The sequence below is a fragment of the Garra rufa genome, chromosome 1 (assembly GCF_049309525.1).
Source record: "Garra rufa chromosome 1, GarRuf1.0, whole genome shotgun sequence".
NCBI lineage: Eukaryota > Metazoa > Chordata > Actinopteri > Cypriniformes > Cyprinidae > Garra > Garra rufa.
In genome coordinates, this window is record NC_133361.1 from 35,778,419 (window position 1) to 35,791,925 (window position 13,507).

At 35.4% G+C, this 13,507-nt stretch overlaps 2 protein-coding genes across 2 annotated transcripts; one reads left to right on the plus strand and one right to left on the minus strand.

Moving 5' to 3' along the window:
• Positions 1-105: 105 nt before the first annotated feature.
• On the minus strand, positions 106-7,343 carry scpep1 (serine carboxypeptidase 1). The gene is made up of 13 exons (XM_073839410.1): positions 7,187-7,343; positions 5,519-5,658; positions 5,283-5,372; positions 4,969-5,124; positions 4,803-4,877; positions 4,469-4,541; positions 4,250-4,287; positions 3,492-3,620; positions 2,896-2,986; positions 2,695-2,808; positions 2,466-2,603; positions 1,044-1,207; positions 106-312 (listed from the first exon to the last, which is right to left on the minus strand). The coding sequence occupies exons 1-13, from the start codon at positions 7,245-7,247 to the stop codon at positions 250-252; spliced, it is 1,332 nt and encodes a 443-aa protein (XP_073695511.1). The 5' UTR covers positions 7,248-7,343; the 3' UTR covers positions 106-249.
• A 156-nt stretch (positions 7,344-7,499) lies between these two features.
• Positions 7,500-12,122, plus strand: coil (coilin p80). The gene is made up of 7 exons (XM_073834212.1): positions 7,500-7,769; positions 8,159-9,173; positions 10,306-10,395; positions 10,831-10,878; positions 10,955-11,024; positions 11,169-11,257; positions 11,918-12,122. The coding sequence occupies exons 1-7, from the start codon at positions 7,519-7,521 to the stop codon at positions 11,975-11,977; spliced, it is 1,623 nt and encodes a 540-aa protein (XP_073690313.1). The 5' UTR covers positions 7,500-7,518; the 3' UTR covers positions 11,978-12,122.
• The last annotated feature ends 1,385 nt before the right edge of the window (positions 12,123-13,507 follow it).

Sequence of the window (13,507 nt, forward strand, 5' to 3'; positions counted from 1 at the left end):
CTTTAACATTAGTTCTCTCTTAGCATGTTTAGATTTCAGGCAACAATTCAAACTGTAAAAAATTATGACTTTATTGTTTGCAGGCATTCAAATTTACACATTTTACAAGACACAGGCATAAAAAAAAAACTGATTATATTAAGATCAACCAAAAGATAAAAAAAAAGTGTCAGATTTTGGTAAAATTTGAGTGTTGATTGTCTAAAAGTGTGTAGCAAACCATTCCAGTTCGTATCTGAATAAGTTGCCTCACTCCTGCTGAGTCACCATCTTCAACATCCGCAGAGCCATTGGCCCCTGGTCAGATGGGATCTGTGATGATGTAATGGATAGAGATAGGTACATACACTCATAAAGACTAAAAATAAATAGTGAGAAATGTATTCTCCCTTCAGAAAAATGAACCGAACCAGCTTCTGCAGTTGCAGCCATGCCAAAATCAATATGTGACCCAAGACCACAAAATCAGCCATAAAGGTCATCTGACAGCCAAATAATGAAGCTTTTCATTTATGTATGGTTTGGTAGAATAGGACAATTTTTGGTTGAGATGCAACTATTTGAATATCTGGAATCTGAGAGTGCAAATAAAAATCTAAATACTGAGAAAATCGCCTTTAAAGTTGTCCAAATGAAGTTCTTAGCAATGCCTTGCCTTGCAAATCCAAATTACACCCTGCGGCTCGTGACGATACATTGATGTCCTAAGACACGAAACGATCGTTTTTTTTTTTTTTTTTTTTTACTTTTAAAGGTCTGGTGCCCATCCACTGCCATTACATGGCTGGCAGACTGCACCGGTTTTGATTAAAAATCATTGTTTGTGTTCTGCTGAAGAAACAAAGTCACCTACATCTTGGATGCCCTGGGGGTAAGCAGATAAACATCAAATTTTCATTTTTGGGTGAACTATCCCTTAAATATCCTAATGTACCTGTGTTACTTAAGGTTTTGTGGTCCAGGGTCACGTGTAGCAAAATTGAACGTTATATTTTACAAACATTAAAATGATTTTAACAAGTGCAAAGAAGAATATTGTGTACCATATGTCCCGCTTTGAGGATCCAGTAGAAGGCAAAGTTCTTGTAGGTCTTATAGAAAGCTCCAGTCAGGCTCTGGGTTTGCGGGTCCTCCAATGCCGTCCATTTCATCTTGTTGAAGTATTGGAGTCCATCCCATTTTAGCTGTTTCACCCACAACTCCTGACCTGCTCACAAATCAATTATATCATGGCAGTGCAGAAACACTATCCCGACAACACCCAATCATAATTGTCTTTCTGATGGGTAAAATGGATTATAAAAATCTTATTGACTTACAGACACATCTATTAACATCCGACCCAGGTGATCTGATCACAAGTGGTCAGCTGCGGCACATCACACTTGGCATTAAAAGGCTTTGAGTATGACCACTTGTAATCCGATTTAATGGACAGAATAGTCTCTGGTTTCATGACTACATACATTTGTGTATAGCAAGTAAACAGACTTCATTTAGTTGTCTGGGACATTTTGTTTTGGCACTACAGATGACAGATGGTTTGTGTAAAAATGGCCCAAGCGCTAGTCTAAAATGTGTTGGTCAGTGGATTAGTTCACTTCCACAGTAAAAATGTCTTGATAATTTACCCCCCCCCCCCCCATGTCATCCAAATTGTTCATGTCTTTCTTGAAATTAGGTTTTTGAGGAAAACATTACAGGATTTTTCTCCATATAGTGGACTTCAATGGGGATCAGCGGGTGAAAATCCAAATTGCAGTTTCAATGCAGCTTCAAAGGGCTCTACTTCTCTGGGGTCTTATCAAGCAAAACAATCTGTAATTTTCTTTAAAAAAAAATGTATATACTTTAACCACAAATGCTAATTTACAACTTCACACATTACATAATCACGTTGGAAAGGTCATGTGTGGTTAGTCCTTCATCTGTGTACTTTGGTTCAAAAAAGTAGGGTAGGGTGAAAAACTCCATCTCATTTTTTCCTCCAGCTTCAAAATTACCGGACATCGTTGTTAACTTTGTTGGCGTTTGACTTTCTTTGCACATTTGCTTCGAAAACACTCACTTCCATCTATGTCATGCTTGAGGTATTACGTCAAGTGTGAAGTCGAGCTTGTGCAAGATGAGCATTTGTAGTTAAAAAGTATATTGTTTTTTTTTCTTTTTTCCCCCTGATCATTTAACTAGATAAGACAATTATTCTTTGGCTGGAATCGTGTAGAGCCCTTTGAAGCTGCATTGTAACTGCAGGTTGGACCTTCAACCCATTGATCCCCATTGAAGTCCACTATATGGAGAAAAGTCCTGGAATGTTTTCCTCAAAAACCTTAATTTCTTTTCAACTGAAGGAAAAAGACAAACATCTTGGATGACATGGTGTGTAAATTATCAGGAAATTTTTATTCCAGAAGTGAACTAATCCTTCAAGAGTTGCCATGTTTCCCAATAGTTGACATCCTCACCCATTGTGTCCACAATGAGATCCAGCTGGCCATTGTAGACGGTAACGTTGACCCCTGCAGCCAAAAGCTGATCTACAATGTCCACCACAGGCTTCATGAAATCTCCTGCCATGCTGACAAACACTGAATCAGCTTGTCCTGAAGAAAAAGGAGAATGTTTATAAGAATTATAATGTTGTTTTTTTTTTTTTTACACATATACACTGTAAATTATAAAACGAATAATGACCTCCCCATGTGACATTCTTTGGTATGACACCAAGTTTCTGTCTGATTGGCCCGTTCATCAACTCTGAAAGGGACTGACGGTGCAAAGGGCGAATGTGTCGACGCTTCAGCGAGGCTGTAAAAAACAAGACAAAATGATGACCAAAACATTTTTTATCTATGTGAACAAAGAAAGTGAAATTGCGCATGTTGTGTTTCTCACCGAGAAATCCATTGGTTTGATCTGAACTGGTCTTCACCATCTCATCAGAGTTTTGAGTGAGGATGTTATAGAAGTTCACACCATTTGTGTTCTGTAACAAATGAAACACAATATACAGTTGAGGTCAAAAGTTTACAATTATTGTACAATTATTCCATCTTTTCACACTGAGGACTGAGGGACTCCTATGCAACTATTACAGAAGGTTCAGATGCTCACTGATGCTTCAGAAGGAAAAACGATGCATTAAGAGCCAGGGGTGAAAACTTTTTGAATTAGAAGATCAGGGTAAATGTAACTAATTTTGACTTCTGGAAACATGCAAGTATCTTTTGTAGCTGCTGAAAGGCAGTACTAAATGAAAGAAATAGGATATTTAGGCAAAATAAGAAAAATGGACACATCTTCATTCTGTTCAAAAGTTTTCACCCCCAGCTTTTAATGCATCGTGTTTCCTTCCGAAGCATCAGTGTTTTTTTTTTTTTTTTTTTTTTTTAAACCTTCTGTAAAACTGTATTAGATCTAATTTCTTTAATTAAACAATGCATTAAAACCTCTACTTGAATTTATTTTTAAGCAACAGCTGCTTGACTCACCTGTTCCACCACATTCTCTATGACTGACCACAAGTCAGTGGCTTTTCGGTACTGGCCCTGTTTCACTGCCTCCAGCACATCATTTGCTGCTTTAGACACCTCATTCAGTCCATTGTCATCCAACAGAGACTATAAAGCACAGCACATACATCAGCAGCATTAACCCCTCAGATCAACATGAGTCTGAAGTGTCAACACCATCACATAAATCTCATTATACATTATCGTTCAAAAATCAAGTTTGAAATTAATGCGTTCATTCAGAAAATATGCATTAAATTGATTTTGTAATATCATGTTACTATTTTTAATATCATGTTCCTATTTTTAATAAATTCTGTTCTTCTATTCATCAAAGAATCCCAAAATAAAATGAATCACAGTTTCAACAGAAACTTATTAAACAGCACGGCTGTTTACAACACTGATGATAATAAGAAATGTTTCTTGATCATCAGTTCGGCATATTAGAATGATTTCTGAAGGATCATAACACTGAAGACTGGAGAAACGGCTGTTGAAAATACAGCTTTGCCATTAAAAGGATTAAATTAATCCTAAAATGTTAAAACACATTATTATTTGTAATAGTATTTCACCATTTCCCTGTATTTGAGATCAATTAAAGGCAGCCTTGCTGAGTAAAAGAGACTTCTTTCAAAAACTTTTGAATGTTACAGTATTGTTTTGATCATGCTAATGCAATCATGCTTAATCTCTCTGAAAAGTAGACAAAGGTGTTATGATGAATTACTTACAGTGCTGTAAAGATAAGGACCCCAAGTCATGACTGAGTCTGCATAAAAAAAAAGAAAAAGCAATCAGATGAGTTGAGTGCTGTATTGTAATGCATTACACCTGGTTTATGTTGTCATGTGAGTCAGGACTCACATGATGAATGTGCATACTGATTAGTAATGTCAAAAAGACATATAGCTGTACAAAACCAGACTAAATTTGACAGGCATTTTACAAACCTATAGGAGAGATCCAAGAGTCTCCCAAAGCCACCCCAGCAAAGTTGCATTTGATTGAACCAGCTTGAATTGCCTAAAAAGAGAGGAAATAAACATTCAATGCAGATTAAAACTAGTTTGAGGTGTGGTCTGTAAATTAACAGCAAACTAGTAAAAACTAGTATTCTAAACTGATGCCAGATTTACTTTTGCAGAAGTACTATTGTGACTCTTCCTCTTTTAGATTAAATCAGCAAGCACATGACTTTAAGTAGTTTTATGAACGTCTTGTGTGTGGGTATTGCTGAAAACACTTCCTCTCATGAGGCCAAAGTGAGAACAATTACATCAATACCTTTGTGAGCTCGAGGGAAATAGCTGCTGCCATTTTGCCGCCGTAAGACTCAGAAAATATATAGAAGGGAATACTCTGTTGAGGAGAAAAATGAGATGCTATGACAAATGTGAAAGGTATATTAAATTCTGTCTATAGGTAGTATAGGTATTTTTGTTTTGGTTACTTGAAACTCTGTCTTTCGAGAGAAAAAGCTCTTGAGGAGGACCATCATGTCTGATGCCACCATTGCAACGTCCTTGGCGAGGGCATCTTCAGTGTCTGTGTAACTGTATCCGGTGCCCACTGGGTTATCCACAAATAGCACATTGGCAGCACTCACCTGCATAAACAAATCTTTTTGGATGAATAATATATTATTTACGAAATTCCATTTTTTATTGTATATAAATAGAAACAATAAATCAAAACCATATTCCATATTTCCGAAAATAAACCCCACTGCAGATATGAAAGTCAAGAAAATATTACTTTACATACCCAAGAGGTTTCTCTCGGCTTAAGGTCTCTATCAAGAGGTCCGATTTCCTCAAAATTGCCAAAACCACAGCCAGATCCTCCAGGACCTCCCTAAAATAAACAGGAGCATGAGCAACCTTAGATGCATTTCAGAAAATGAGAAGGAAAAACAGAAGAAGCTAAAACAACTATGTGAATTCTGACTAAACAAATCTTCTAGTTAGATGTGATCTAAATGAAGAAGATGGATGACAAACCTGCAGCCACATAACCAGAGGTAGATCTTTATAACTGGCACTGGAGCTATTGGCGTAGTACAGCCACCAGAACATATGAGCTCCTTCACGGACATCCACATATGCCCATGACTCTTTGGCTTGGACTGGAACACAGCTACCTGTGATAATAAGAATAACAAAAGTTATATTCAAGTTTGAAGACTGCACCTCTACTGTAAATATAAATGAAGTAGAGAAGCGGCTGAGAAATGTAAATAATTGAACGATTCTTGTTCTAAATCTGATCCTTTTAAAAGATTTATTACGTTTGAGGAAGAAACATTTAGGGGAAAACAAGAATGTAATTTGTATTGTATTGCTAAGTTTTTACCTTTCGATACACTACCAGTCAAAAGTTTTTGAACAGTAATATTTTTTATGTTTTTTAAAGAAGTCTCTTCTGCTCACCAATCCTGTATTTATTTGATCCTTAGTACAGCAAAAACAGTACATGTTTGAAATATTTTTACTATTTAAAATAACTACTTTCTATTTGAATATATTTTAAAATGTAATTTATTCCTATGATTTCAAAGCAGAAATAATTCTAATATTCTGATTTGCTGCTCAAAAAAAATTATTATTATTATGTTGAAAGCAGCTGAGTAGACTTTTTTTTCAGGTTTCTTTGATGAATAGAAAGTTCAAAAGAACAGCATTTATCTAACATATAAATCTTTTATAACATCATCACTTTTGATCAATTTAAAGTGTCCTTGCTGAATAAAAGTATACATCTCTAAAAAAAATATACTAACTCTTTTGAATAGTATAGTGTATAATGTTACAAAAGTTTTTTATTTCAGATAAATGCTGATCTTTGGATCATTCTGTTCATCAAAGAATCCTGAAAAAATTCAACTGTTTTAAATATTGATGATGATAATAATAATTATAAATGTTTCTTGAACAGTAAATTAGCATATTAGATTTCTGAAGGATCACGTGACACTGAAGACTGGAGTAATGATGTTGAAAATTAAGCTTTGATCACAGAAATAAATTACATTTTAAATATATTCAAATAGAAAGCAGTTATTTTAAATAGTAAAAATGATTCACAATATTACTGCTTTTGCTGTATTTTAGATCAAATAAATGCAGACGAGCAGAAGAGACTTCTGTAAAAAAAAAACATGAAAAATCTTACGGTTTTGACTGGTAGTTTCAAAATACATTTTAATGTCAGTGTTAAAATGTTCAGACATAAGCATTATTTATTTCCATTCGACTTTATGAATATAAATACGCCCTATTGACGTGTTTACGTTAAATGACAAAAAACTAGGCTAACTCATACAAGTCATCGTTCTGTCACACAAATGTTCAAACGTTTTTAAACAATTATGCAAAAGCCTATTCGAAAACCCTTAAAATGAATCTAAATTGAGAAAATTCTAATCTTAACTCAGTTCTCGGTTCACAGACTTAATTTGCGTTTAACAGAATGCCAATGAAACAACGGACATTATCTTTCGCTTTCACTTTGTAGTATCTAAAGTTACAAAACATTTCAGTACATCTTCTCATGTTGCAATTACACACTTTAAGACTAACAACTATAAAAAGTATGACTAAGCCTGAAAAGATACACCTAATCCCTACATTTTTCCGAAGTGTAACATTCAGCCCATACATCTTTCATACCTTTATGAAAGCTCACAGCAAACAGCAGCACAGCCAGCATGCCAATCCACGAGTGCGCCATTATTATCGATCTGTAGCTCTCTCAAACAGGCTGCCACATTGGCTGTGTTTGGACCCACCACCGGCTATAAGTACTCAAACCCAGTCCTCTGGACAATGTGATGTAAGGAACAGCGTCATATGACTTCAGTCAGCTGACAAACAGGGAAATAAACTTCAGTTATTTCTCTTCCACACCAATAGAGAGCAGCAGAGTGTGTGATAGAGTGACTGAATCCGCCGTTTAAAACCGTGAGCGCCTCCATCATCCTCATTGACAATACTGCTCAGGCATGGCCACCTCCAGTCTCAACTCTATCAGGGTTAGATTGTACTTTGATTATCCTCCTCCCGCGACACCTGAGTGTCGGATGTGTTGGTTGCTGGTGGATTTAAACAAATGCCGAGTTGTTGCAGATCTTTCCAGCATCATAAAGGAAAAGTTTGGCTACAGCCGAAAGAGTATTTTAGACTTGTTTATTGAGGATTGCTACCTGCCTTCGACCGAAAGTATTTATATAGTACGCGATAATGACAGTATACGGTAAGAACTGTATTTAAAATTGAGTTTTATACATTTGAAAGGTATAACAGTTGAATAAATAAGCTTTCCATTGAAGTATGGTTTGTTAGGATAAGACAGTATTTGGTCGAGATACAACTGTTTGAAAATCTGGAATCTGAGGGTGCAAAAAAATCGCCTCTAAAGTTGTCCAAATTAAATTCTTAGCAGTGTATATTACTTTTCCAAAAAATACGTTTTGATATATTTACGGTAGGAAATTTACAAAGTATCTTATCGGAACATGAGCTTAATAGCCTAATGACTTTTGGTATTAAAGAAATTGATCATTTTGACCCATACAGTGAATTGTTGGCTATTGGTTTTGTGGTCCAGGGTCCCAAATAACCTTTATTTATTTATCATGACAGGGTGAAGGTATCCAGTCCTGTTTATATTAACGGAGCGGAGGCTCACCAGAACTCTGAAGCAAAAAACTCAAAGACCAAGAAAAGAGACAGAGAGGATGAGACGCAGATCTGTGAAGGTCTAAGTAAAAAAAAGAAGCATGAAGATCTAACCAATGGCTCTGCTTCAGCAGAGGATGCTAAAAAGAAGAAAAAGAAGAAGAAGAAAGAGGTGAAGGAGTCAGCCACCAAACCTGCCATGCCACAAAAGAACATTGAAACCCCCTCGTCGACTAAAAACAATAGAAAAAGCACTTCTGCTGTCCCTTCCAGTGATAAAACGGCTCGTACAAAGACTCGGCAACCAACGTCAAGTTCTTCAGACAGCAGTGAGGATGAGTCTCACAATAAGGCCCCTCCACCAAAATCCAAACCCAAGCAGAATGACGCTGCCAAAAAGTCACGGAAAGAAAGCAAATCAGATTCGTCGTCTTCGGATGACACAGAGAAACCAAAAAAGAACGTTCCTGTACAGCCAGTTCCTGTTACACCTAAACTATCTAGCACAAAATCAAAATTACAAATGCAGCAACGTAGAGACAGCTCTACAGATTCCTCTTCATCGCCATCACCTAGCCAAGTCAAACCTACTGCTAAGAAATCACAAGTAGCATCTCAGCCCTCCTCAACCACTCAAAGTTCAGTTCAGTCCGTCTCGTCTTCTGTGTCTAAAAAGCCCCAGGATAACGCAGAGAGCTCAGACTCTGATGCCAGTGAAATAGAGCTTGTGATTAAGAAACCAAACCTGGAAGGAATGGGATTGAAAATTGCTGGCGTTAGTGAGGCGGCAGGCAGGGACAGAGGAAACACAAGAGGTCAGGAGAGAGGCAGAGGTCGAGGTGCAAGCCGAGGCAGTGGGAGAGGAGGTTTTGCTAGGGCCAAGGGAACACCGTGGAAACAAGACCATCATTACAGCTACGAAAATGGCGAAAGGCGGAAACAGAACGATTCTCTGACTAATGAAAGTTTTATTCTGCAGGTGAGATGAATCTGAAGATGTGGTTTATAGCCTCTGAAAATAGGGTTTTTAATCAGGGACAGCAAGATTTTTAATGATTTTTTTTTTTTTTTTTTGAAGAAGAAGAAGAAGTCTCTTCTGCATTCAATTAAATACGCTACCAGTTGAAAGATTTAGAACAGTATAAGAAGAAGTAGAAGATTTTTAATGTTTTTAAAGAAGTCTCTTCTGCTCACCAAGCCTGCATTTATTTGATCCAAAATACAACAAAAGCAGTAATGTTATAAGATATTTGTATTATTTAAAAATAACTGCTTTATATTTGAATATATTTTAAAATGTAATTTAATTTCTGTGATTTCAAAGCTTAATTTTCAGCATCATTACTCTAGTCTTCAGTGTCACATGATCCTTCAGAAATCATTTTAATATGCTAAGATTTCTGTTTGTAAATGCTGTTCTTCTGAACTTTCTATTAATCAAAGAAACCTGAAAAAATCTGACTGCTGTTTTCAACATTCTAATAATAATAATAATAATAATAAACATAATGTTTTTTGAGCAGCAAATCAGAATATTAGAAAGATTTCTGAAGGATCATGTGACTGGAGTAATGATGCTAAAAATTCAGCTTTAAAATCACAGGAATAAATTACATTTTAAAATAGATTCAAATAGAAAATAGAGTTGTTTTAAATAGTTAAAATATTTCAATTTTTTTTACTGTTTTGCTGTAGTATGGCTCAAATAAATGCAGGCTTGATGAGCAAAGATACTTTGAAAACATTTAAAAAACAAAATCTTACTGTTACTTTTTGATATTTGTTTGCTTATCAGGTTATTGTGTAATGATAATCTATGTTTTTAGTTTACATAAAAAGCTAGATTTTCTCAGCATAATTTTTTGTAAATATAAAATACATAATATAATAAACATTTTTGTAAAAAGAAATACTGATTCAAATCTAGCTTTTTATGCTGGTCAGTAAAGGTGGAAAACCCTTGCTCTTGAGAAAACGTTTTTCACTTTTCTTTCTATCTTCTTTTTAAATTAAGTTATTTATATTTATTAATTAATATAAATTATTAACATGAATATATTTTGTAATACTTTAATCACTAACCATGCAGTTTATGTTGTTTGTTCTTATAGAATCCACCTGAAATTGCTCCTAAACGAGACTACGCAACTTTACCCTTGCTGGCAGCTCCCCCTGGAGTGGGCCAAAAAATTGCATTTAAGGTACTATGTAATATGTATCCCTGGACCACAAAACCAGTTATAAGGGTCTATTTTTATGGTTTGTTAGGATAGGACAATATTTGGCTGAGATACAACTATTGGAAAATCTAGAATCTGAGGGTTCAAAAAAATCTAAATGCTGAGAAAATCAACTTTAAAGTTGTGCAAATTAAGTTCTTACTAATCAAAAGTTAAGTTTTGATATTTATGGTAGGACATGATCTTTACTTAATATCCTCATAATTTTTGGCATAAAAGAAATATTGACAATGTATTTTTGCTATTGATACTAATATACCCGTGCTACTTAAGACTAGTTTTGTGGTCCAGGGTCACATATGATGAATGATAAAAGATATACTTAAGTTTTAATACCTTGATAGTTTTCTTAAGTTGTCTATGATCAATTTTTCATGATTCGTTCTTGTCTCAAAGCTTTTGGAGCTGACTGAGAACTACACACCAGAGGTGTCTGATTATAAAGTAAGCCATTATACTCTTTTTGAATGCTAATCATGTTGCGTATAATGTAAACTAACAGTTTGCTGTTGTTATTTAGGAAGGGAAGATTATTGCTTTCAATTCCCAAACACAAGTGATGGAGCTTGAACTGCTTTCTCAGCCTCAAGGTATCACCAAAACATTTGTTTTATTATTGGCACTGTTTGCGTTATATAAATTTGACACCTGGAGGTTCGCAGCTGCTTTATTGCACACACTAGATTGCACTCTTCCTTCTGCAGCAGTACTTTATTTTTTGATTTGTTTTTTAGCTCCAGCTGAACCTGGCAAGTTTGACCTTGTATATGAGAACCCTGATGGATCAGAGAGAGTGGAGTATGCTGTCACACATGGATCGCAGGTACTGAATGTTCTCTTGAAGAAATAGTCATCCAAAATTGACTCACCCTCAGGTCATTCAAGATGTAGATGCGTTTGTTTCTTCATTCCATAGATAGATTTGGAGAAATTTTGCTTTACATAATTTGCTCACCAATGAATCCTTTGTAGTGAATGGGTGCCGTCAGAATGAGAGTCCAAACACCTGATTAAAACGTCGCAATAATCCATTTATTAAAAAGGTTTTACTATGGATTGAAATGCATACAAACTGCTCCAGAATATTTCCTAATAACTTTATTGGTGGGAAGATGTTTTGGATATCAGCAAGATAGATAGTTGTAGTCTGGATAAAAATGGATGTGGATAAAAATATAGCAAGAAGCGTTTGTGACTAATAGCACCACAACTAAAGCATTTGACACGCAAGTTTCAAAGGGATATAAAAGTGCGTGCTTCATGTTTAACACATGCAGTGTTCTGACAGTGCTTTTGCGAGCACTGTTTGGCAACGTTCTAAACCCTCTTTTGTAGTTTGGATTGTAACCCCATCCCCCAATCCCACACAAATGTTGCTTTCTGATTATCCCTTTTAATTGTTGAAGAGAATAAGGGCAGTTCTTTGTACAAGTGTATGCTGTGGTAGGCTAAAACAAGCCTTTCTTTGATGTCTTTCCTGCAGCTGACTGAGCGCTGGGATTCTCTTTTGGAGCCTCGGCTCATTGTGGAGAATGTTGGATGATGGTCGTGCAAAACATGTTACCTGAGCCAGACCTATATGGACAACCTTTTTATTTTAAAATGCTGTTTTGTTGAAACGGCTAGATTCCATAAAATTGTATTAAGTTTGAATTTTATTCTCAATGTCTGTGAAATAAATATTTTTTCTTTTTTAAATGGGAGTAGAGGTGGTTGATTTTATCATTGTCTGTTTATACATTGAGTGCAAATAGCCAGCATCGTTGGCATAGACTGTATTTACTTACTATTGAGAGATATTTAGGTTTTAGTATGAATAGCATAAATCTTTTTACTCATTGTGTGATTATCATCCGTCACAGTTTGCACTTAGTGTCAACAATTCCATGGAACAGATTTGGGGATATTTAGCATTACATCACTAGATTACTGTTGGATTCTCTGCAGTGAATGGGTGCCGTCAGAGTGAGAGCCCAAACAGCTGATGAAAAAATCACAATCCACACAATTATAGTACATCAGTTAATATTTTTCAGAGAAACAAGCTGTGTTTCTAAGAAACAAATCCATTAAGACATTTTTATCTTCAAACATCAAACAATTTTCTAATATTCTATATTAGTTTAATAATAAAGTTTACACTGTGAACAAATACTGAAGCAATATGCTAGAATTTATCATTTATACAATTTCATGTCTTATTTTAAATGAATGCTGAAAATAACATTAATGTCATCACAAAATCAAACGGCAAAACTGAGCTAAAGTGTGTGTCATTCTTCTTTTTGTCCTATCCAGCTTATTCAACGCTGAAGCAAGCCTATGGGCGAGACTTTCGGTTCATTAGCTATAGTGAAATAACGAGAAGAATAACATTGTGCAGTAAACGGTAAAACTTTTTGCCAGTGTGTTCATAATTAATATATGTTAAAATAATATGGCAAGACACACCAATTATATCCAGTAGCAATATGAGCAGTTTTGTACAACTAAAAATAGCCGGATGCAGATGCGACCGGAAGCCAGACCATAAAATTTACAAATGGCAACTCCCACAAATGGCCAAGAATAAGGTGGGAATGGGATTGTTACACCGTGCAAGATATGTGTATATGCTAGAAAATGTTCAAAAACATCTCTCTAAAAGTTGTACTTTTTCCACTATTCTCTTGCAGTATTGACCAATTTGGTGTAGACGTCACATTTACGTCACTTACAGCGGTGTGCACGTTGTGGTGGCAGAAAAACACTGGTAAAAAGTGGATGGAATAAGAGAAAAAATGTATTATTGTGCCTTTGGATGTCAGAATCGTAATGCAAATCATTTTTACAGAATGCTGTCATCAAAGATGTCATTTGAAGCTAAATGCAGACATTTAATCAGACAGACTATTGATGAAACCTGCTATGATTACTCTACTTTTAAAGCATAAATTTGATTTAAACAATAGGTCTTTGTAATATATGCAGTTCATAGGGGAAATATTGTATTAGCTTTACAGCCACAGTATACAATATTTAAACCCATTTCATTTTATGTTTAACTATTTTATCTCACAAGTTTTTTTCATAC